General features: G+C 50.1%; 2 protein-coding genes across 2 annotated transcripts; one reads left to right on the top strand and one right to left on the bottom strand.

The window, feature by feature from the left end:
* Positions 1–320: 320 nt before the first annotated feature.
* LOC127227702 (ATPase inhibitor, mitochondrial) lies at positions 321–676 on the bottom strand. Its single transcript, XM_051192052.1, has one exon. It carries the CDS (start codon positions 653–655, stop codon positions 335–337), a length of 321 nt encoding a protein of 106 aa, XP_051048009.1. The 5' UTR covers positions 656–676; the 3' UTR covers positions 321–334.
* Positions 677–1,433: 757 nt separating this feature from the next.
* Positions 1,434–23,776, top strand: Prss36 (serine protease 36). The gene is given in 22 exon segments (XM_051192121.1): positions 1,434–1,470; positions 1,777–1,836; positions 1,961–1,996; positions 2,578–2,740; positions 3,071–3,351; positions 5,533–5,699; positions 12,598–12,847; positions 12,953–13,086; positions 13,408–13,660; positions 13,753–13,916; positions 14,893–15,130; positions 15,243–15,384; positions 15,700–15,965; positions 16,040–16,161; positions 16,390–16,666; positions 19,258–19,277; positions 19,397–19,586; positions 19,805–19,822; positions 21,326–21,488; positions 22,219–22,490; positions 22,578–22,744; positions 22,869–23,776. Coding segments are annotated over 22 exon segments (3,744 nt in total). The 3' UTR covers positions 23,193–23,776.
* Positions 23,777–23,789: the final 13 nt, after the last annotated feature.

The raw sequence follows: 23,789 nt of genomic DNA, 5'->3' as shown, positions 1-23,789 counted from the left end.
ATGGCATTGCACATGTGAGCCAAGCATTCCTTTGAGCTACATCCACAGCTCCTGGAAGTATTAGTCACTTCTCCACACCTCACTGTCCTTTGTTAAGACAGGGTATTACTCTGTAGTCTAGGATAAGTGACTGGAATGCCTTCAGCCTTCACAGTTGGGATCACATGGAGGCCCCAGTGCCTTACATTTATTTCTTTTTTTTTTTTTTTTTTTTTTTTACTGGTGATAATTTATTATCTGTCAGTAGCACACAGATCAAAATATTAATCACTCAGAACTATGTCTCTATAGAAGTGGGGAATGATACAGCCATTCTGTGGGTGACTGAATGCATTTAATGATCACTTCTCAGGCTTTTAATCTTCTTCTTATGACGTTCAATTTGTTTCTGCAGACGCTCTATCTCCTGATGGTGGTGCTGGATCTCATCTTCATGGTGTTTCTTCAGGGCAGCCAGTTGTTCTCTAGTCTTCTCTCGGAAGTACCGATCCTCTTCAGCCTTCTCTCTCTTTCCGAAGGCCCCACCGGCTTCTCGGATGGAGCCAGCGCCCGTGTCCATGCTCTCTGACGAGTCCGAGCCGAAGCTTCGGGGTTGTAGGACTCTCACACCCCAGACACCGAGCCGAGCCCGAATCGCCAACACTGAGCCTGCCATTGTCTCCTGCGCAGCTTCTCTTGCGTCCCTTACATTTATTTCTTAAGCAGGCGCCTAATGGTAAACAGTATACCAAGAGACTGAGTGGTTTTCCCAAGTTACATCTAGAAGTAAGTGACAGTCCTGAGAGTCTACCACCTTAGCTCAGGGGTCAGTAGAATGTCTCGGCTTTGCCAGGCTGCTCAGTGCTCTCCAGTACCCCTAGGCCTTGCTCAACAGGATCGAATCTGTGATCCCTTTGTTAGGATAGAATTGAATTCCCCGGAGTTCCCAGCCCTGGCCAGTAACTCCAGTAACCAGAGCCTTGTGAGAAGAAAAGGCCAAGCCCCTGGGGAAGCCACACCCCAACCAAAGGTGAGATGTGGGGTGAGTCATGCCAAGGGCTACTGCTCAGCTTGGCCCTGCCCTTCCGAGGGCCGGGTGCAACTGCTTCAGCATGCATCCCCACTACTGGCATCTTACTTGGTTTCAACACACAGAGGTCTCTGCCCATCTCTCCCACATCCAACAGTTATCCTGGAGCTAGGACACTTCGCTGCTTCCATTCTGAGCCTCCAGATACGTGAGATGCACCCGAGTTCTGGGAGGGGCCTTTGAACTCCCTACTTTCCCTGTTCAGCCCCAGATCCTCTCAGATTCCCACAAATGAGCTCTAGCCAGGAAGGGTGGGGCTACTCCTGGGACCATCAGGAGGGCCCAGCCTCATAGTCAGTGACAGTGTGGTGGCAGGAAGCAGCCTTTCACCTGTCTCTGCACCTCCCTCCGACTCTAGTGGACCATGTCCCCACACCTGTTCCTCCCACTTGTCATGATGGGTAAGTTCAGTGGACAGGGCTTCAGCACCTAGAGAACTGAAAAGCAGGATGTCTGTCCTGTATCCTCTATAGGCTATGAAATGTCAGCAGAGGCAGAGAAGTGGGGTGTCAAGAGGAAGAAAGGGAGGGTGACTGAAGGAGGGAAGGGGCTAGGAGCCTGAGGGATTGTGTAGGAGAAAGGAAGCCCTGGTGTCGGGGGGGGGGGGGGGGGGGGGGACAGAACGCTAACCCTGGATAGAGGGAGTGAGAGCCACACCTAAGTGCATCATCCCCCAGCTTTTCCCTGCCTCCTTCTTGTCTTTCCAGTGGTCAGCCCCATCCCAGGCACCTTCCAAGATTCAGGGAAAGTGGCCTTGGTGCAGGCGGGTCAAGGACTGAAAAACAAAAGGGACTTGGGGAGGCAAATGTGGGGTTAGAGCAGGAACATGGGGGCTGGGCAACGTGGGTTCTAGTAATAAGCATCTGTCTCTCTCTGCCTTCTGTCTTCCAGCTGTCAGTTCTACCCAAGGAGAATTTGAAGATGTAGGTAAGAGGGAGGCCAGAGTTGCCTTGGATCTTGAGGTTTTTTGTTTGTTTGGTTAGGTTTTTTTGTTTGTTTGTTTGTTTGTGTTTTTGAGACTGGGTTTTTCTCTGTATAACCCTGGCTGTCCTGGAACTCACTCTGTATGTAGTCCAGGCTATCTTCGAACTCAGAGATCCACATGCCTCTGCCTCTGAGTGCTGGGATTAAAAGTGTGCACCAAATCACCACCCGGCTTCATTTTGTTTTTTGAGTCAATGTCTCTCTATATAGTCCTGGCTGTCCTGAAGCTCGCTCTGTAGACCAGGCTAGCTTCACACTCTCAGAGATCTGCCTGCCTCTGCTTCTGAGCGCTGGAACTAAAGGCACACGCCATCACACCCGGCTGCCTTGATTCTTAAAGAAGTTTCAGGCTGGCTAAGTCATGAGTGAATTGGAGGTGCCCAGGAACTCAGCCTTGCCTTGGTAATGTTCAAAAGGGCAAACTGAAGGAATGGATGGGAGGTTGACTTTCTCCCGAGTTACCAGGGTCTCTGTACGAAGGTCGGAGCGGGAAGGGCCTTAACTTCCAGGGGTCTCCATTCCAGATTGCGGCCGCCCAGAGCCCTCTTCCCGCATCGTAGGGGGCTCCGACGCCCATCCTGGCACTTGGCCTTGGCAGGTGAGCCTGCATCATGGTGGGGGCCATATCTGCGGGGGCTCACTCATCGCTCCTTCCTGGGTTCTTTCCGCTGCTCACTGTTTCGTGACGTGAGTAGTCTTTGTCCAGCTCTCTCCTTCAAAGGCTAACCTTCCCTGCTTACCCTTCCTGCCCGGCAATGCCATTCTGTTCAGGCTAAATACCCTGAAATAGGAATTCTCTTTCCAACGTTCATTGACATCTCCAAGTCCTATTTGACCCTTTCAACCCTTTCAACCCCCACTGCCTCAGCCCCAAATCTGGATCTGACTGCTCACTCCCTGGGTTCCTACTGACCCATCTCCCCCTCCGCTCCCTCGGCTCTGAGTCTTCAGCTCCAAGGTGATCTGCTGACTCCGTCGGACCAACCTAGTCCCCTTAACTCCCCGGCGCTTGAGCAGGAACGGGACCTTGGAGCCAGCAGAAGAATGGTCAGTCCTGCTGGGCGTGCATTCCCAGGACGGACCCATGGACGGCGCTCACTTGCGCTCAGTGGCCGCTATCCTGGTGCCGGACAACTACAGCAGAGTGGAACTGGGCGCTGATGTGGCTCTGCTTCGCCTGGGTTCGCCCGCCAGGCTGAGCCCCTCGGTGCGGCCGGTCTGCCTGCCTCGCGCCTCGCATCGCTTCGCTCACGGCACCGCCTGCTGGGCCACTGGCTGGGGAGATGTCCAGGAGGCTGGTGAGTGGGGCTAGCAGGTGTGGGTCCTGGAGCGCCCTAAAAGCTGGGTCCTCTGGTGGGTGGTCCCTTAGAAGCTGGGCCTAAAGGGAGGGAGGGACCCCAGGCATAGCTTGGAGACTTAGTTCTGATCCACGGAAAATTCCTAACCTCCCTCTATGTAGCCTCCTCTGCCCCAGAGGTTGCCCCATCTCTGGCCTCGCCTTTTCTCCCAGTCTTTGTTTTGTTCTCTCTTTTCTCTTCTGGATTTAGGTCGGACTCGGGATCCGTCCCAGCTCTTTCAGACAAAGCATTCCCCTCGCACATTTCCTCCTGCGAAAGGAGGAAGACAGGGTGTTGGGTGGCTCAGAGGGAACGCCCAAGTGAAGCCTATCTATGGCCCAGTGGCTATCACTGCTGTACTTAACAGGCTGTGGTTACCTTCTGTAATAGGTGTTCAAGTACTGACGTTCTGCCATCCGTCCTCAGTCTATTCCCCACTTTTCTTCTTCACCCTACTCAGAACATTCATTCACTCACTCTTTTGCCAAAGCTGTTTCAATGTGCCAGGCACTGTATTAGACCAGCACTGAAAAGAGAGACCCTAGTGAACATAATACACAGAAACCAAGCCTTCTCAGAGACTGCATCATGCTATGTCAGAAGGTATCGGGAGGCAGGCTACTTTTCCATTTTTAACCTCCTCTATTGTTCAGCGTTACTTTGTGTCTAGCAAACACGCCCCTAGGTATTCCACATCTGCTTTGGTCAGATGTCCGCCCTCCTGGGGCTTTGACAAGTGATTTGTAGAAGAGACACAGCTGCTGCTTGCAGGGGCACCATCAGTCTGGAGGTGTCAGGAAAGAGTGATCATGAGCACCTGAGAAGTCTTTGTGGAAAGAGTCAGGGCATCCTGACCATGGCCTTTAGAGCAGATTTCTGGAGAGGAGGTGTGGAGAGAGGATGTGCTAGAAGGAAGCCATCCTGGGGGGGCCCTAGGCAAAAGCTAGGATGCTAGACTGAGTGGCTGGCAGGGCATAGCTCACAAGGATGCTGAGGCTGGAGCTTGAAGATCTTAAGGTCAGACTAAGAAGCTGAGGGACAGAGTAGTCTTCAGACCACCTCTAGACTTCCCTAGCTGAGCTCCAAGGACGGGTTCAGCCATAGCCTGGCTCCTGGGGATTCTGTGTGAGTCTGGAAGACTTTTTCACCTTCCCTACCCCTCTCTGGCTCCTGAGACTTTTCATCAAAAGTAGCAGCTGGGCTGGGTGTGATGGTCCACACCTTTAATCCCACCACTCCAGAGGCAGAGGCAGAGGGATCTCCATGAGTTAAAGGCCAGAATGCTCTACATAGTGAGTTTCAAAACAGCTACATGGTGAGACCTAGTCTCAAAAACAAACAAACAAACAAAGCAGTCAGTAGTGGCCATTCACACCTGGAATGCCAAAAGGTTAGCACTGAGGCCCCAGGTTGAGCCTGGAGCATCCATTTATTGTTTCAGTAAAAACCCAGAGCTGAGCTATAGAGACATTTCTCCCAGAAGTAGCAGGTACAGAGTGAATTAGGAAGCTAACCAGTCAGGAGGCTGGGTTGCTCATTCAGGCCCAGGTGTATGATATCTTTGTGAAAAGGATGCTCTTTTTTTTGGGGGGGGGGGCATACTCCACCTCAATATTGAGAGCTTAATGATTTTGGCTCCTCTATATGTACATTATTGTCTGGGGACCTTGTATCATATACAAGCTGTACCATCATCTATGGCTGCTTGCAGGGGCTAAACCTAACTAAGAAGGGGACTTAGAGAGAAGATAAGAAGAACAGATGACATGGTGAAAAGTGGTAGGATGAGGTGCCATCTTTTTTTTTCCAAGGCAAGGTCTCACATAGTCCAAGATGGCCAAGATGGCATCAACCTTGTTAATTAGCAGAGGATGGCCTTGAGTTTCTGGCTCTTAGCTTCCACTTCCCAAGTTCTGTGATTACAGGCCTGTGCACCACACCTGGCTTATTCCATTCTGGGAACAGAACACAGGCCTTTATATATGTCAGCAAGAAGTCTACCAACTGAGCTACTTCTCCAGACCCTGCGGGACACATTGATGAGAATATCCAGGAGGCAGCTGAAAGGGACAAAGCTAAGGTCTGGGAAGATGCGTGTTTCATACCTGATGGAAAGTATCTGTTCTCTGGTTCTGCCCTCAGACCCTCTGCCTCTCCCCTGGGTGCTACAGGAAGTGGAGCTAAGGTTGCTGGGAGAGGCTGCCTGCCAGTGTCTCTACAGCCGGCCTGGCCCTTTCAACCTGACCTTCCAGCTGTTGCCAGGAATGCTGTGTGCTGGCTACCCAGAGGGACGCAGGGATACTTGCCAGGTGAGGAGATCTCCTAACCCATAGAAACAAAGGAGTAGACAAATATATGATCCTCATCTTCAATGGAATCTGGTCTAGGGAGTATGGCTCATGGGTACAGTATGTGCCTAGGACCTAGGAGGCTCTGGGCTCCATCTCTGACAAAAAAACAAAAACCCAAAAACAGCCTGGCACAGTAGGGCACACTTGTAATCTCAGCACTTGGGAAGTAGAGGCCAAAAGGATCAGCTCAAGGCCTGTCTGAGCTACATAGAGGTCAGCCTAGGCTACATGAGATCCTATCCCAAAACAAAACAAAGGGATTATCAATGAGTAGGACAGACATAAAGATCATAGGAGAATGAAAGCTAGGATTCAACACGTGTACCTATTACTCATGGGAGCATAATGCAGTAAAACATCAGACTCTAGAGTTAGTTACGGTTCTGTCTGCCCCTTTGTCCCATGGGTCATGGGTTAGGGATGGTGAGAGAATGAAGAAAGGACAGACAGACAGCAAAGCTGGGATTGGCCTCCCACCACAACTGGGAACCTTGGGGTGTTTATTAGCATGGGTTAGCTAGGCACATTGGAGGCCTCTTAGGTAGTCTCAGGCTGTAAGCTTCCCAGGGGAAGCTGCAGTTGCTAGTCTTGGCACCCACAGACCGATTGTTTAGACTCCAGAGTTGAGCTTTACCACCCATCTTGAGCATGGCCAATATGAGGAAACAGCTTTGCCAATATCTCATAGGTCCAAGGCCTTGGAGTCCTTGACATGGCTTTGCCCATGTCAACAATCCACATTCACTCAAGACTTCCCACACTCAGGTCCGTTTCCTTCACGAGTCCAGCGCCACCAGCCCTTACCTATGCAGCAATGCCCTGATGTTCACACTTCACGACTGAAAGGTGGCAATAATAGCGTTGTCTGGGTCAAAGTATTATCACCATGGCTAGTGATCTCACTGAGATCTAAAAAGTATTAGCTAGTATTTTTCTTTTCCAAAGCCCAGCCTATAGCATAGCACTTGTTGCTTAGTAGGTATCTATCAAATAGTTATTGGGAAAAATGAACTAATTCTACACAGAAGGGAATTTTCCAGATAATTGGTTGGTGGCCAAAACAGTATATTTGAAATAGCTTTTTTGAGAAATGAAACCCAGCATTCATGGTAGTGGTGTGAAGACAAGGTAGATGGTCTGAAGTTTCAGGACCCATAGATGTAATCAGTTTCTTTTTTTATTTTAGTCTTATTTAGTTTTACTTATGTGTATGAGTGTCTTGCCTACATGTATACATGTATACATGTGCAGTGCCTGCAGAGGCCAGAGGAGGGCACCAGATCCCCTAGAACTGGAGTTTCAGCCAAGCGAGTGTTGGAAACCATGCCTGGGTCCTTTGCAAGAGTAACAAATGTTCTGATAACCACTGAGGCATCTCTCCAGCTCTAATCACTTGCTTTCCCTCACCCTGAACATCTTCTATTTACTTTTAGACAATTTAAAAAATGTATACAATGTATGTTGATCATATCCACCCTGCACTCCACCCCCTCCTCCCATCAGATACTCCCAAACTCCTGCCACCCCCACCTCCACATGGCTCCTCTTTTAAATTTTGCAACTCACTTGAGTCCAGTTAGGGCCTCCTGCTGGAATGTTGGCTGATAAGCTGCAGTGAGTTGAGGAGGGAAATGGTCATCTCATGTCTGGAAGACAGGGTTTCACAGCATCCCTCCCCATCCTTCAGCTCTAGGATCTTTCCACCTCCATTCTGCCCGGTTCCCTGGGGCACAGTCACAGGGTGTTGATACAGGTGTTCCACCTAGTTGTAAGGAATCAGTGGTTACTTCTTCTCAGCACTCTGACCAGTTATGGGTCTCTGCATTAACTGAGCCCACTGCAGAGGAAGCTTCCTGATCAAGATGAAGAGCTGCACTGGTGTATGGCTACAAACATAAGTATTTAGAAGGCGGTTTGACAATGTGTGCATTTAGCAAAACAGTAATAGTAGATTCCCTACTAGGGCCCACGACTCCATGGTTTACAGTACCAGGAATAGAATCCTTTTTATAGAGCAGGCCTCCAATCCAGTCAGAAAGCAGGTGGTTAACTCTGTGACCTTCATAACACTGTTTCATCCATGATGCATCTTGGTTGTCAAGCTGGTATTGTAGCATTCAGGGTTCACTGTTGAGCAATACTATTGATGACTTGAATTCCCCCACAAGCATCTGTAGTACTTTGCAGCACTGTGAAATCCAGCCAGCAGGGAAGAAGTGTGCAGGTTAGTTTCAGGTTTATTTCTCTGTGTACTGCAACCGAAGTGTGCTGCGTCTTCTGCAACAGAATCTTACCATTTATGGGGGGCAATCAAGAGAAATAACAATAGTCTGTGTTGTTTTGGGAGCCTCTGTGGTCTCCCTGACTAATAACTCAGAGGGAGGTACCCCATAGATACTGAGATTTTCATTTAATAACTGATGGCTTCTTGGGGAAGCACTATGCACAAATACAGGGTTCTTGTGTTCAAACTCCTTTTAAAATTATAATATATATGTATATATATATATATATATGGAGCTTAAAATATATATATATGTATATATGTGTGTGTTTAAAACATACATGCTTATTTTTGACAGGGTCTCACTATACATTCTTGGCTGGACTAGAATACTCTTTGTAGAACAGCTGTTAATTATATTTTACCCAAAATATTGGGTTTCCATAAATGTTTAGTTTTGCTTAACTTACCCAGCTCTCCTCTATGCTGTTGACCCACCCCTATTCTAACTTAACCCTTTAATCCCCCAGGACCCACCCCTCTTTATATCACATGTATCCTGATAGGCCGTAACCCTTTATATCTATTAGGCCTTAGGCCCCTACCCATTGAGGCTCCTCCCCTTTCCCTCTCAGGAGCCCTTTCTAGCTTCCTGGCTGCTGCAGCCACTATATGTTCTGTGGCATTTCTCTTTTCTGGGCTTGGATCACCTCACTTAATATAGCATTTTTCAGCTCCACCCACTTCCCTGCAAATTTCTTTTTTTTTTTTTTTTTTTTAGCGACTGGATAAAATTCTATGGTATATAGTCGCCACATTTTCCTTTGTCATTAATCAGCTGAGGGCTGTTTAGGCTGATTGTATTTTCTAGCTTCTGTGCCTAGAGCAGCATTGAACACGGGTGGGCAGGCTTCCCTGCAGAAGAATCTGTACGTATGCCCAGGATAGCTGCATTATATGATATTTTTAGTTTTAGCTTTCTGAGGAGCCTCCACACTGACTTCTATAATGGATACTGGAATTTACAGTCCCAGCAAGAAGGGATTGGTGTCCCTTCCCCAATACCCTCATTAGTATTTGTTGTCATTTATTTTCATTTTAAAATTTTTTTTTGAAAACAGCCTTTCTGGGGATAGAGAGATAGCTCAGTGGTTAAGAGCACTGGCTGCTCTTCCAGAGGTTATGGGTTCAATTCCTAGCCACCCAGCGGCTCACAACTATCTACAATAGGATCTGATGCCCTCTTCTGGCCTGCAGGCATACATGCAGACACAGCACACATACCTTAAAAATAATACATAAAAAAAAATAAATTTTAAAACGTTTAAAGTCCCCTTTAAAAAGAAAAAAATGAAGAAAGAAAATAGCCATTTTAAGTGGAGTGAGATGGAATCTAAAGGAGTTTTTTTAAAAATCTTATTAATTAAAACTTTATTGTAAAGAATTAGAAGGGAAAAAACCCATCATGCTGTGAGAGTATTCAGACCGAAGTTTAAACACTAGTGAGCCTCTATCCAGCTAAAGCAGTCATTCCAAAACTGCAGAGCTTCACGTTAGATTTTACACTTTGACTATCAATTATATTTTTATGCTCTGCTCCATCAAAATCAAAGCAAAACAAAACTGAAAAATCCATGACGAAAAACCATTAGATTTATACCTACAACTCATGTACTATACCTGCATTCAGTCCTTCTCATGCCCTAATGTTTAGCTTCTTCTTGTTCTTTCCACACGTTATATTGTAGCCACATGTACGATCACATAATACATACATGCATGTATAGGTTAGGAGCCACATAAGTGAAACTATGCATTTTTCTCTTCGAGATGTATTACGTCAATATTATACATTCCAACTCCATCCATTTTCCTGCAAATTTTGTGATTTCATTTTTGTTTAGAGCAGAGGAATATTCCACTTTACTTATGCACCAGATTTTCATTGATTGTCTGTTGACGGACAGTTAGATAGGTTCCATTGCTTTGCTACAGTGACTAGAGCAGCAATAAACATGACAGGGTAAATATCTCTATGGTAGGGCTTGGAGTTCTCTGTGTACTTGCCCAGATTGCCTTAGATTAACCATATGGTAGTTTTGTTTGTTTTTATTGTTTTTTGTTGTTGTTGTTGTTGTTGTTTTTCTCTGTGTAACAGCCCTGCTATCCCAAACTCAGAGATTCACCTACCCCTGCCTCCCTGCTGGGGTTAAAGACAGGGCCACCACTCCCCAGCAGTACTTCTGTTTTTGGTTGTTTTTTTTTGTTGTTGTTGTTGTTTTTTGTTTTGTTTTTTTTTTTTTTTTTTTTTGAGGAACCTCCCAGCTGGCTTCCATAATGGCTATATATATCAATTTGTGACTCCCATAGGGAGTGAATGAGAGCTCGGCTTTCTACACATCTCCTGCAACACTCAAAGTAGCCAGGTGGCGGCGGCACACACCTTTAACCCCAGCACTCAGGAGGCAGAGGCAGGTGGATCTCTGGTCCACAAAGTGAGTTCCGGGACAGACTCTAAAGTTACACAGAGAAACCCTGTTTCAGAAAAAACAAAACATTTAACTTGCATTTCCCTGATGGGTAATGGTGTTGAACACTTAAAAGATGTTTAACAGGGGCTGTTTTGTTTTGTTTTTTTCTAGACAGGGGTTCTCTTTATTGCTTTGAAGCCTGTCCTGGAACTTGCTCTTTAGACCAGGCTGGCCTGGAACTCACAGAGATCCACCTGCCTCTGCCTCCTGAGTGCTGGGACTCAAGTGGTGTCCCACCAATGACTGGCATGTCTAGCTGTTTTTTGGTTTTTTGTTTTATTTCTTCTCTTGAGAACTCCCTGTTCAGTTCCATGGCCCATTTTTGCTTTCCTTGTGTTTAATTTCTTGAGTTTAATTTCTTTGAATATCCCATACTATAGTGGGGATATTGAGCTTGGCAGCATGGCTCAGCAAGTATGTGTTCTCACTGTCCAGTGAATTTGAGGCCAGCCTGGGCTTCATGAGACTTTATCTCAACTAAAACAAAATTCAGGGATAGGAGGGCAGCGCTGAGAAGTCAAAACTGTATTTAAATTTAAATTTAAATAATCAGAGCTGGAAAGTTGACTCTGTGGTTAAGAGCACTTGTTGCTCTTGCAAAGGGTCAGGGTTCGATTCCCAGTACTTTTACAACCTCTGTAACTCTGGTTCCAGGGGATGAACATCCTCTTCTGACCTCCTCAGGCAAAACACTCATACACATAAAACACTAAAGCCGATCTTAGGAAATATAGTTGCTTTGGGCTGTTAGCTACTATTCTGAGTAGCATAACTCTACAGAATGTTGAGCCTTGTTTGTTTGTGTGTGTGTTTGTTTGTTTGAAACAGGGTTTTGCTCTGTAGCTTTGGAGCCTGTCCTGGAATCCTGGAACTTGCTCTGTAGACCAGGCTAGCCTCGGACTCAGAGATATGCCTGTCTCTGCTGGGATTAAAGGAGTGCACCACCGCCTGCCTCCCTTAATGAATTTATTAATGTGTTCATTTATTCACTCATTCACAGACAGGCTCTTACTATGCTGCCCAGGGTAGACTTCAATTCCTCCGACTGCAGCCTCTGGAATAGCAGGGGCCACAGACACGCCACCATACCTGCTCTGGTTGCTTTTATGTCGCCTTGTTCTAGCAGCATCTTCCTTGGCTAGTATCTATTTTTACATTTACACTCTATTTGTCAAAGCATGTGTGTGGACATCAAATGACAGCTTGTGGGAATTAGTTTTCACTTTTCACCATGTGAGTCCTGGAAATTGAACTCAGGTGATCAGGTCTGGCAACAAGTGTTTATTTGCTTGAAGACAGTCTCATTCATGTAGCTCAGGCTAGCCTAAAAATAGCTATGTCACTGACTGAATTTTGATCCTTCCACCTCCCATGTGTTGGGACTGTAGGTATATACCACCAAGCTTGGCTTTGATTTTTCTTTCTTTTTGTGATAGAGTGTGAGCACTGTTCAGGGGTGTACATATGTGTGCAGGTGTGCAGGCAGAGGATAACCCTGAGCGCCATCTTCAGGAAAACAGTCCACCTTCTTTAAGACAGGGTCTGTTATTGGACATTAGCTCACCAATTAAGCTAGACTGGCTGGCCAGCAAGTGTGGAGGATGTTCCTGTCTCTGCCTCCCTAGTAGCTCAGGTTACCACATTCTTACACCGAGATGGAATTCAGTTTGCAAAGCAAGTATTTTCCCAGCTGAGCAAACCCCCCACCCAGTCCTTTATTTACTTTTTAAAGAGGTGGCTAAGGGGTAGAGCTCAGCATTTGTGTGATCCCGGGGTTCAAGGCCAGCACAAAAGAAAACTTTAGGGGCTATGGCTTAGAAACCTTAGAAATCAGAGACAGCTTTGGGGTGAACTATTTACAAGAATCATTCAGCTCTGAACGAGACCACCGACAGGGTTCTCTTGAAAAGTCGTTCACACATTGTCTGGATGCTCTTGGCGTTGGCTAATCAATGGTTCTGCTTTGCCCAGCTTTCTTCTGATTAGGACTGTACATAATACAGAGGTGAGGTAGCTAAAGATGGTTTCTAGAAGATGGCCATAAGTTAGGCGAAAACCGGGTGTAGATTGAACTGGTCTGACTTGAGTCATCTATCATTAGGGTGACTCTGGTGGACCGCTGGTCTGTGAGGATGGCGGCCGCTGGTTCCAGGCAGGAATCACCAGTTTTGGCTTTGGCTGTGGACGAAGGAACCGCCCTGGGGTCTTCACTGCAGTGGCTCCCTATGAGTCCTGGATACGGGAACATGTGATGGAGTCAGAGCCTGGGCCTGCCTTTCCCAGCCAGATTCAGAAGCCCCAATCAGGACCCTGGGAGCCCAGAGAAGAGAACTGTACCTTTGCCCAACCAGGTGAATGGCTGGCTGGCTGATGCACTGAATATGCCTGAGCTGGGGTGGAGGCTTCAAGGGTAAGGATTTCTGCAGACACCCTGACCCAGGCCTCTTATCTCTCAGAGTGCGGGAAGGCTTCGCGGCCAGGGCTCTGGCCCTGGGAGGTCCAGGTGATGGTACCAGGCTTCAGACCCTGCTATGGAGCTCTGGTGTCGGACAGCTGGGTCTTGGCACCCGCCAGCTGCTTTGTGGAGTGAGTGAGAATCTACTTTATCAGGCACTCTGGCCCTTTCCCACATTAGTCAGAGAGACTGGCTCAGCCCTTCCCCTGGGGTGGGAGTTGTGAGTTGTAACCTCAGTCTGTAGTGGGACCCCTGCTGGAGAGTATAGAACCCCATACAAAGCCGGGGAATCTGTCGAGGGTGGGTAGGAGGCTCCTTCCAAAACCGCGAGAGCCCGAATAACAGAGTAGGGGGTGGGGGCCCAGCGTTGGGCGAAACATCCCAACCCGGAGAAGCAATCTAAGCCTGGGAAGGTAGATGTGCAGCGCGTGTGCTGAACGGTACCCCATCCAGCAGCCCCGCACCTCTGACAGCCCACCCCGAGACCTTGAGGCCTGGCGGGTGCTGCTGCCCTCGCGTCCGGAGGACAGGGTGGCACGCTTCGTGCCGCACGAGAACGCTTCCAAGGACTCCGCCTCGGACCTGGCGCTGCTGCAGCTGAGGACGCGCGTGAATCTGACCGCCGCCCTGAGTGCTGTGTGCCTGCCCCATCCCGAACACTTCTTCCTGCCCGGGAGCCGCTGCCGCCTGGCTCGCTGGGGCCGCGGGGGTGCGCGGGGCCCCGCGGGGACACGGACTGGGTGGGGTGGGCGGGGCGGGGACCACACGGCCGAAGCACCCGCTCGCCGCTCTCTCCCCCAGAACCCGCACCCGGCTCCAGCGCGCAGCTGGAGGCGCAGCTGATGAACAGCTGGTGGTGTCACTGCCTGTACGGCCGCCAGGGGGCGTCAGTGCCGCCGCCAGGAGAACCGCCGCACTTGCTTTGCCCGGCTTACCTGGAGGAGGAAGAGGCGGGCCGGTGCTGGGTGAGCGGCAGGAACTTGCTGCAAAAATCCGGTCCTGACCGAGACTCAGCTGGAGGCGGGAGGAGCTAGGGAGGCTCGTGTTTGTGATGCCCAAACTTGTTTAGTTCTTGCTCTTTTTTTTCGAGTCAGGGTGTTTAAATGTATCCCTGGCTGTCTTGTAACTCATCTGTAGATCATGCTGGCCTCGAAGTCGGAGACCTGCCTAGGCGTGCCACCACGCACGGCTTATTCCTTTTTTTAAACGCGTGAGTGTTGGAGATCCAAGCCTGGGTCCTCGTGAAGCAAGTGCTTTCCCGAGTGAGCCATCTCCTCAGCCCGCGTTTGGCAATTTTAATTTTAAGAGAGGGCAGAAGTTGGGCGGTGGTGGCTCACGCCTTTCTTTGAGTTCCAGGACAGCCAGGGCTACACAAAGAAACCCTTGTCTCGAGAAAGAGGGAGGATGAGAAGATTGGAGTTTGTCAAGTGAGGGCTAGATTTTTTACGCAAATTAAGTGTTGGAACCTGGCTGGAAAGATGTTTGGTTAGTCCACGAAAGAAGAATCAGTGAAAAGTTTTTGCACCCTGATAAGCCTCTCCGCCGACACAGCAGTCCAGATCAGACCAAATCAAACCGAATTAGAAAAACCCACGTTTAATGGCTACAGCCCTTCCAGCCCCCTTCACTCCAGGAGATAGAGGTCATGAGTCTGTTTTCTCAGGGTCAGCTTATACACCCTGTGGGAGTGGTCTTGAGTATCTCTGGGGGAGGGGTCATCATTTGGCGGGCTTTCAGGGATGCAGCAGGGTTTGGAGGGAGGTGGGGAAGGGGGCTTGGGCAGAACCTCCACCATAACCTTCCAGACTCTGGGTATATGGATGCCAGGGACTGGGGCGAAGCTTCCACAGTAACAATCAGGATCCCAGGAAAGCCGAGAAAAAGCTGAGGATCTCTGCACCTGCAGCCTGTGCTCACGCTAGTAATACTGTTTTGCTACAGAAAGATTCCGTTTGGAGCCTTCTGTGTCGTGAGGAAGGGACATGGTTCATGGCTGGATACAGAACCCTCTCAAATGGTTGTCTCCGCCCTCGAGCCTTCTCCCCACTGCAGACTCACGGTCCATGGATCAGTCATGTGACTCAGGGAGCTTACCTGGAAGATCAGCTAACCTGGGACTGGGGCCCTGAGGGGGAGGAGACTGAGGAACAGATTTGTCCCCCACACACTGAGCACGGTGGTGAGCAGTGGTCTGTGAGGCTTTAGGGGTTCCTGGGAGTACTTAAATCATGGCAAGGCTTCCAGGGGGCAGCTTTGGGACTCCCGCTGAGATAGCCACCTCCTCTCTCTAGCCTGTGGCCTAAGGCCAAAGGCCACTCCAGCTGGTGTGTTGTGGCCCTGGCTGACAGAGGTGCATGTGACTGGTAATCGAGTCTGCACAGGGATTCTGGTTGCCCCAGGCTGGGTCCTAGCAGCCACTCATTGTATTCTCAGGTGGGTCTCTCCTAGCCACAGGCAGCATGAGAAAAATTGGGTGATAAAACAAGGACTCTTTCAGTAATAGGACATTGTCATTTTGGGGTCTGTATGTATAGGGGAAGTGCTGTGGGATGGATGTCTTTGCCTGGATGTTTGGTTTGGTTGGCTTTGGGGTGGGGTGGGGGGGAGTAAAATCTTTTGAGACAGTGGAGAAATCACAAAGCAATTGGTGGATGGACCTAGAGATCTGTTCTGCCCTTTTCTTCTGCTGGGAAGGACTTCACCAGTTATGGGAGACATAGGAGACGATGCTGTTTCCTGTTCCCACAGGCTGGGCTCTACAACAGTGCCTTACATTGAAGTGTATCTGGGCCGGGCAGGGGCCAGCTCCCTCCCACAGGGTCACCAGGTATCACGCTCTGTCATCAGCATCCGCCTGCCCAGGCACTTAGGACTTAGACCCCCTCTGGTCCTGCTGGAGCTGAACTCTCGGGTGGAGCCTTCCCCATCAGCTCTGCCCATCTGCCTCCAGCCAGGGGGAGTTCCCCCAGGGGCCAGCTGCTGGGTGCTGGGCTGGAAGGACCCCCAGGACAGAGGTGAGAGCCCTTGGGTCATGGGAATGCGGGATGACCTCAAGCCAGAGCCCTGTACAATTCTCTCTCCTCTTTAGTTCCTGTTGCCACTGCTGTCTCCATCTTGACACCACGACTCTGCCACTGCCTCTATCAGGGCATTCTGACTCCTGGAACCTTCTGTGTCCTCTATACTGAGGGGCAGGAAGATAAATGTGAGGTACAGAGGCCTAGGCATCTGGGACCAGGGAGGGGAAAGGTAGTTCTGAGCAGCTAGACCCTATTCAGATGGAATCTCTTGGTTCTGGGAACAAGTGGTATCTGTGGCCTCCACCTTAGAGAGGAACCAGGGTCCTAAGGGTGGAGACCAGCAGTGCTTTGTGACTGCACCCTAGGGAAGTCAGGACTGGAGGAAGGGCAACAGACCCATTTGGCTCCAACTTTGCAGGTGACCTCAGCACCTCCCCTCCTGTGCCAGACTGAGGGAGGCCCCTGGGTTCTCATGGGCTTGGCTGTTCGCGGTAGCCAGGAGCTGTTTGCAGCCATTGGTCCTGAAGCTGCCTGGATATCGCAAACAGTAGGAGAAGCCCATTTCCTTCTTCCTAGTGGCTTCCCCTACTGGCCTCCTGAAGACAGTGACCTCTGCCCCCAGGACTTGGCAGGAGCTGCAAGCTCCCCTGAGGTAGCTGCTCTGCTTCTGCTCCCACTGGCTCTACTGATCCAGGGCTGAGTCTGGCTCCTCCTCACACCACCCATCAGGGTTGGAATGTGGCCCAACCAGCCAGCTCCCAGGCCTGGAGAGGGCCTCTACCACGCATACTACACCAGCTTTCAGATAATTGGACCACAGTGCTGGCTACTTTGGACCTAAGACTCCTTGGGGGTGTGGGAGGAAGAGACAATAAAAATGTAAATACAGACACGTGGCCTTGTGGCATCTCTTAAGTTGCTGAGGGGCCAAACACCTCAGAGCTAAGGGGAAAGCCCCAAGGATAGGGCTCTTCTCTCTCAGTGAGTCAGGCCTTGGGATCCCAGGAAATGTGTCCCCTATAACGTGGCAGCTGTTCCCTCATTCCTGCCTCTGGGCGGGGGAGGTTAGGTAGACAGCTGGTTGTGTGTCACCTCTCCATTGGAATTAGTATCTCCAGCACATGCAGCATACCTCAGCCCTGGCTCGGTACCCACTAGACTAGGAGGTCTAAATATACACCCTAGTGTATAATGTACAGTTTTAGAGTCTCTAGCCTATGTGTGCACACACATACACAGGTGAACCTCAGCACCCTTCAAGAAACTCTCACTTGTCCATCCTAACCAGTGCCCCTAGGATTTGGGCCACATCCATGTAAATCCCACCTCCGCATCCAATTCAATCCATACCACCTGCTCATTGGCAAGGCATGACAACTGAAGCCTGGAAAATAAGTTCACCACCACATGCTGGACTGGTGTCCCCTGTCAAGTGGGAAACACGTGTGGCCACTCCTTGACTAGGGATCAAGAAATGGTCAGAGAAGAAATGAGGTTTGAGCACACGCGGGCCTGAGGAAAGGGAGGGAGTCTCACGGGTAAGCAGAGGGCTCACTCCTGAAGTGGGGCCGCAGCCACTCACACAGGCAGAGACTAAGGAAGGGAGGCTGAAGTGAGCTGAAGGTGGCACAGGGTAGAGGCTGTTAAAGGTTTCCCCTTCATTCCTGCATACCACAGTGACTGTTCTTCAGGCCCTCCCTGGAAGTGTATTTATCTACCTGCTCTCAGTACCAAGCCGCTACCCCCACAAGGACCCTGCCCCATTGTTTCCCTAAACACACCCTGACTCCCAAAGTCTTGCCCCTCCCCCCCCCCCCCAGTCAACCTCTCCAATTTACACCCTCCAGGAATTCTCTGCCACGGGGCTAGGCTGGAGTCCAGGCTTCTGGGAAAAGAGTACAGGAAGAAAGGGTCTATTTTTCCCCAAGCTTAAGCCTAAACCACATTTCAGGTACCACACTGAGAGCAGCCCCACGGGCTGCCTTTCCCTGAACTCTTCCGGTGTGCCAGTACTTGTCTGTATACACACACACACACACACACACACACACACACACACACACACGTAAGTTCTGAGCCTACTGCTCTCCGCCTTGCTTTTGAGACAGGGTTTCACTGGACCTAGAGCTTGCTATTAATTCTAGACTGGCCGGTTAGCAACGCCCCAGGATCTGCTGTCTCTACTCTCTCCCACCCAGTACTGTACTAGGCTTACAAACACGAACAGCCTATCCAGCTTTTACTTAGGTGCTGGGGATCTGAACTCAGGTCCTCATGCTTGCACAGCCAGTGCTTTACCCACAGAGCCTTCTTCCCAGCCTGTTTCCCTGAATGTCTACCCTGACACCCTACACTACAGATGTTCTCCTGCGTTACCACACCACAGTTTTGTCTCTTTGGGGGGGGCAGGTCTCTATGTAGCCCTGACTGTCCTGGAACTTGCTATGTAGAAGGTTGGCCACAGATCACAGAGCTCCACCTGCCCTTGGTGGGGGACAGGACGAAAATAACTGGGATTTAAAGCCATGGCCATCACTCCTGGCCCAGCTTTGTCAGCTTTGTTAGCATCTTTCCATACCTTCTTAGGATTTGGTTCTCAACACTCTTCTCCAAGACCTCTCCAGATCCTAATCGAAGAGTCCCTGTTCGTTTTGTCTGTCACAGCTCCCGGTTCAATAATTTATTTTTATTATGATTATTTTTATTTGATTTTTTTATTTTTTTGATTCGAGTCTGACATCCCTACTTCATCATAATCTCAAGGAGGTCATGGATGGTACAGTTTGCCACTTGTGCCTGGGGCCATAGTAGGTGCTCAGCAAATACTTGTTGGATGATTGTCAACAGCCAGACAGCTCAACACCTGCAAGAAGGCTGCAAGCTTCACAGAGGGAGCCTGCCAGGAATGGCCCTGGCCTGGGGCATCCCCCAAGTCCTAGTCTCAGATACCTGGCCCGAGGAAGGTGGGAAGGATTGGGCAGTGCCTGTGGCCCCACAATAATAGTCTGGGCCTGGCTGCTGCGTGAGGGGGCGGGGTGGGAGTACAGAGAGCCAGGAAGACCTGGGATATTGGCTGGCCCTCAGGCTTTCCAGCCCCGCCTTAGACTTCTTTCTGACTGGCCAGGATTTGTTTTCCTCCTACCAAAACCACCGCACTCCCCAAGGAGTCTAAAAGGACTACAGAGGTCAGAAGCAGGAAAAAAAAAAAAAAAAAAAAAAGCCCGCTGCTTTCAGCCAGGAGGGCGTGACTGAGGGAGGAGCCCACAGGTAGCTGCTTTCTGCCCAGGTGCCTGTAGTGGCCAGGTTGTAAGGCGGAACTGATCCACACTGGTCACTGCAGAGACTAAAGGTGTGTCTTCCATTCCCTGTGGCCATTTCCTGCCAAGAAGCCCCACGTTTACACTTGCCTCACCTCTCCATTCTAGATCCTGGGATTCCTCACTTCCGAGCAAGCAGACATCTCAAAGCCGGCCTTCCATTCCTTCGTTGCCTACCTTGAGTCGCCCGCCCGGGGGCCCTCGTCCTGGGCCATGGCCCTAAGGGTGGGCTTGGGACCTGGGCAGCTAGAAGCTGTGGCCATTCTGCTTCTTATGGGATTGCTCCAGTCAAGAATGGGTAAGTGTGGATCAGCGGGGAAGGAGGGTTAGAGAGAGGGCACTGTCGGAGAGCAGGCCGAGCCCTGTGTAGAGCATGAATCTCCCCGTTCCCACCATTTAGCCATCTTCTCCTTATCAGCCCCTTAAGCAAGGCGTTGTTCTCTGGGAAACTTGTTATTATTAAGGTCTAGGAACTGAGGCCTCCCTGCTTACTCCTCCCTCTTTCTTCCCCTCCAGGAGCTGACGGGGCTGAAGGTGAGACTTTCTGGGAAACTGGGGGGGAAGGGAAGCAAGCGGGGGGGGGGGGGTCACACCAGTTTGGAGTCCCCTGATGGGTTTTAGGAGCTCTTGTCACCCTGCGGAGTTTGCTCACCTAGCCACACTAAGTGCCCCCAATAGCTCTGTGAGTATGGAACCATGGCTCTTGTTTTATGAGGAAACTGAGGTGAAGAGAAGCAGGGAGGTGTCCAAGGGCATAAATCGAAGTCTGACTCTCAGTGTGGGTACCTGAGGTGGTTCCGAGGGAAACTACACAGACCAGCTCCTAGGCAGACTGGTTTTCGGTCCCAGCTTAACTATTTAATGGCCTAGTCTCCTCTTTCTAAGCTCCAGATTTTTTTTTGCCTTGAAAAGCTGTCAGCTGTTTTTCTAGGGTTGTAGTGAGGATTCCCAGAGATTGGGAAGTGAAAGCCCCTTTGGGCCTAGACTTGCCACAGCAAGCAAAGTAGTAGCCATTGTCATGATTATGAGGGAATGGAGGAAGATTCAGGTGGCTGTTTTCTCTGCTTGAGGAAGACGTGAAAGTCTGTTTTAATGCCACTCTCTTGCTAGCTCAGTGGGGGCAGGTCCATGTCACAGAGAAGCCAATTGTTTCAGTGTTCAGCCGCATGCATCAGTACCTGTGTGCTCTGTGTGGGTATAGGGTGTCCTTGGTAATGCACAGGTTGTTTCAGTCGGGACAGTCATAGGCATGAGAATAATTGTCAGCCTGGACAGTGGGAAGAGAGGGCCCTAGAAGCTGAGAGCTTCATGTGACTCTGCCAGCTCACTCAGAACAGACTGTGGAGGGGCCACACTTAGGAAGGCTCTCTAACCCGGCAGAGAAAGTGTGGGAAAGGCATAAGAGTACAGTGACTGGGATTAACAAAGGCCCAGAGGTGAGCAGTGTGTGGCCCAGCGTATGTGACAGGAAGTGTCTGGCTGGATAGTCAGAGGACAGTGCCAGGTGCATCTGGAACACATCTATTTAAAAAATTCTTTAAAATGTAGTATTTTGCCTGTATGAAAGTATGTGTGTCATGTGAGTGGTACCTTTGGAGATCAAAAGGTATCAGATCCCCTGGAACTAGAATTTAGGAGAGTTGTAAGCTGCCATATGGGTGCTGGAAACCAAACCCAGGCCTCTGCAAGAGCCACAAGTGCTCTTAACAGCTGAGCCATCTATCTCTCCAGCCCTTGCCATGTTTCTGAAGGTCAGTTGGGGCCATGGAAGAATTCAGCAAGACCGTGACTTGGCCACATTTGTGGTTTATAAAGACATCAGATAAGTAGATTGGATACAAAGCAAGAAGGCTTGAAAGGAAGGGGTTGCCATGAAGCTGGAATGGGACAGCACCAGGGGTAGTGAACTTCCATAGCGACTGAGTGGGGATATGCTCAATATGAATGCACGTCCCAGGCTCTGAACCAAGTCTCCAGGGTGGCAGGGCTAAGGACTGCTGTGGGGGCCAGCCTCACCTTCCCTTCTTCCACGGACAGCCTCCTGTGGTGCAGTCATCCAGCCACGCATCACAGGTGGTAGCAGTGCAAAGCCTGGCCAGTGGCCTTGGCAGGTCAGTATCACCTACGACGGCATCCATGTGTGTGGCGGGTCTCTCGTGTCGGATCAATGGGTGGTGTCAGCTGCTCACTGCTTCCCCAGGTACCAACTTGGTGGAGGGGCAGAGGGAGGGTCAAAGTGTATTGGAAACAGAGTTTGGGTGACAGGCCTGAAATCCCAGTACTTGGGAGATGGAAGCAGGATCAGAAGTTCAAGGTCATCCACAGCTACTTCCTAGTAAATTCAAGGCCAGCTTGACCCTGTTTACATTAGACCCTGCTTCAAAAAAGAAAAAAGACAGGGAGAGAAACAATCGTGCCAGATCATTGTAGGCCAGACTATTTCCTGGTATGCGTTTAAGAGTATCAGTCGTCAGCTGGGCGGTGGTGGCACACACCTTTAATTCCAGCACTCGGGAGGCAGAGACAGGCAGATCTCTGTGAGGTAGAGGCCAGCCTGGTCTCCAGAGTTCCAGGACAGGCTCCAAAGCTACGGAGAAACCCTGTCTCTGAAGAAAAAAAAGTATCTGTAGTCTTGGGTCACATATAATGGTCATGTTTTTAATGCCAGCACTCAAGAGGCAAAGGCAGGTGGATCTCTGTTCAAGGTCCACTTAGTATACAGGCCAGCCAGGGAGAAATGAGATCCTAGCTCACAAATAAATAAATATAAATAAAAGGGACCAGTCAGAGGTAAAAGTGAGGGGTTAGGTCGTGGGTAAAACTAGGTCATACGGGGTCTGAGTCAGGATAGCATGGGACGGCGTAAGGCAGCAGAAGTCAGTGTTCAGAAGAGGTCTCTCAGGTCCTACCCTTTGCTTCCCTGCCTGCAGAGAACACTATAAGGAACAGTATGAGGTAAAGCTGGGAGCCCACCAGCTAGACTCCTACAACAGTGACACGGTGGTCCTCGCAGTGGCTCAGATCATCTCCCACTCAAGCTACCGTGAAGAGGGCTCTCAGGGTGACATTGCACTGGTCCGCCTCAGCAGCCCTGTCAGCTTCTCCCGCTACATCAGACCCATCTGCCTCCCTGCAGCCAATGCCTCCTTTCCCAATGGTCTCCAATGTACTGTCACAGGATGGGGTCATGTGGCCCCCTCAGGTGAGGTGGAGCACTGGGTGCCAAGAGACAGGGAAGGGAAGCTGATTGAGGTTGGGGACCCTGAGTAAGTACATTTTATTTCCACAGTGAACCTCCAGACCCCCAAACCGCTGCAGCAGCTTGAGGTACCACTGATCAGCCGTGAAACCTGTAGCTGCCTATACAACATCAATGCTGTGCCTGAGGAACCCCATACTATCCAGCAGGACATGCTGTGTGCTGGCTATGTGAAGGGAGGCAAGGATGCTTGCCAGGTAAGCACAAGGGCCCAGGAAACAGGAACAAGTATACCCTGAGAGGCTTTGGGAGGGCTCAGTGGAGTTTGCATGGATGACTGTTTGCCAGAGGTCTTTCTGACAGAGCTCTTTTTTTCCTTAGGGTGACTCTGGGGGCCCACTCTCTTGTCCCATAGAAGGCCTCTGGTATTTGGCAGGCATTGTGAGCTGGGGCGATGCCTGTGGAGCCCCTAACAGGCCTGGAGTGTATACTCTGACTTCTGCCTATGCCTCCTGGATCCACTACAATGTGGCAGAACTCCAGCCTCGTGTGGTTCCCCAAACTCAGGAGTCCCAGCCAGATGGCCACCTCTGCAACCACCATCCTGTCCTCAACTCAGCTCCAGCCCAGGGACTGTTAAGGCCCATTCCTTTCCTGCCACTGGGCCTGACCCTTGGCCTCTTCTGCCTTTGGTTTGAACATTAAGCTACTTAACCCTCAAAGTTGACCTTGCTTCCAAGACCGAGAACACACCCAAGGACATGTGCCTGCTCTGGAGGGCAGTGCACCAACCTGATCTTTGAGCCCATTCTTCTGCATGTGCTCTTTGGGATTAGAATCTAGGGCCAAGAAGTTACATACAGCCTGTGGAATGGGCCAGAAATTTTAGCCACCTTTCTCTATTATCTGCAGCTTATTTGTTAGGCTCCTATGGAGCTCCCAGAAGCCTCAACTAGGAAAATGAGTCCTGACTTTGACCTGTGTCTAGTGCACAGGGCAGCTGCTTAGCTGGCTGCTGCAGGAGGCTGGCTTCAGGCCCCACCCACCCCGCCTGATGAGCCCATTACTTTGTCCTCCTCCTGTCTCCCTTTCAGACAGGGAAGACCTCAGCTTTACTCCACTGGCTGCCAAGCCTGCTTTGAGCCCAACTCCTGGACTCCGGAGGACTGAGCCCCCACCGGAGCTGGCTGGGGCTTGGATCAGGGTGAGGGATAAAAGGAGCAAGGAGCAAATGTTTTAAACACAACTGGCTGTATGTGAGATGAAATGAAGAATATCACCCTTTGGCATCTCCTTTGTACC

This window comes from Phodopus roborovskii, unplaced genomic scaffold, assembly GCF_943737965.1.
Source record: "Phodopus roborovskii unplaced genomic scaffold, PHOROB, whole genome shotgun sequence".
In the NCBI taxonomy this organism is placed as follows: Eukaryota; Metazoa; Chordata; class Mammalia; order Rodentia; family Cricetidae; genus Phodopus; species Phodopus roborovskii.
This window is presented reverse-complemented; position numbering and strand designations above follow the sequence as displayed.

Coding starts and splice junctions, on each gene's coding strand:
- LOC127227702 (XM_051192052.1), bottom strand. CDS start 655: ATGGCAGGCTCAGTGTTGGCGATTCGGGCTCGGCTCGGTGTCTGGGGT.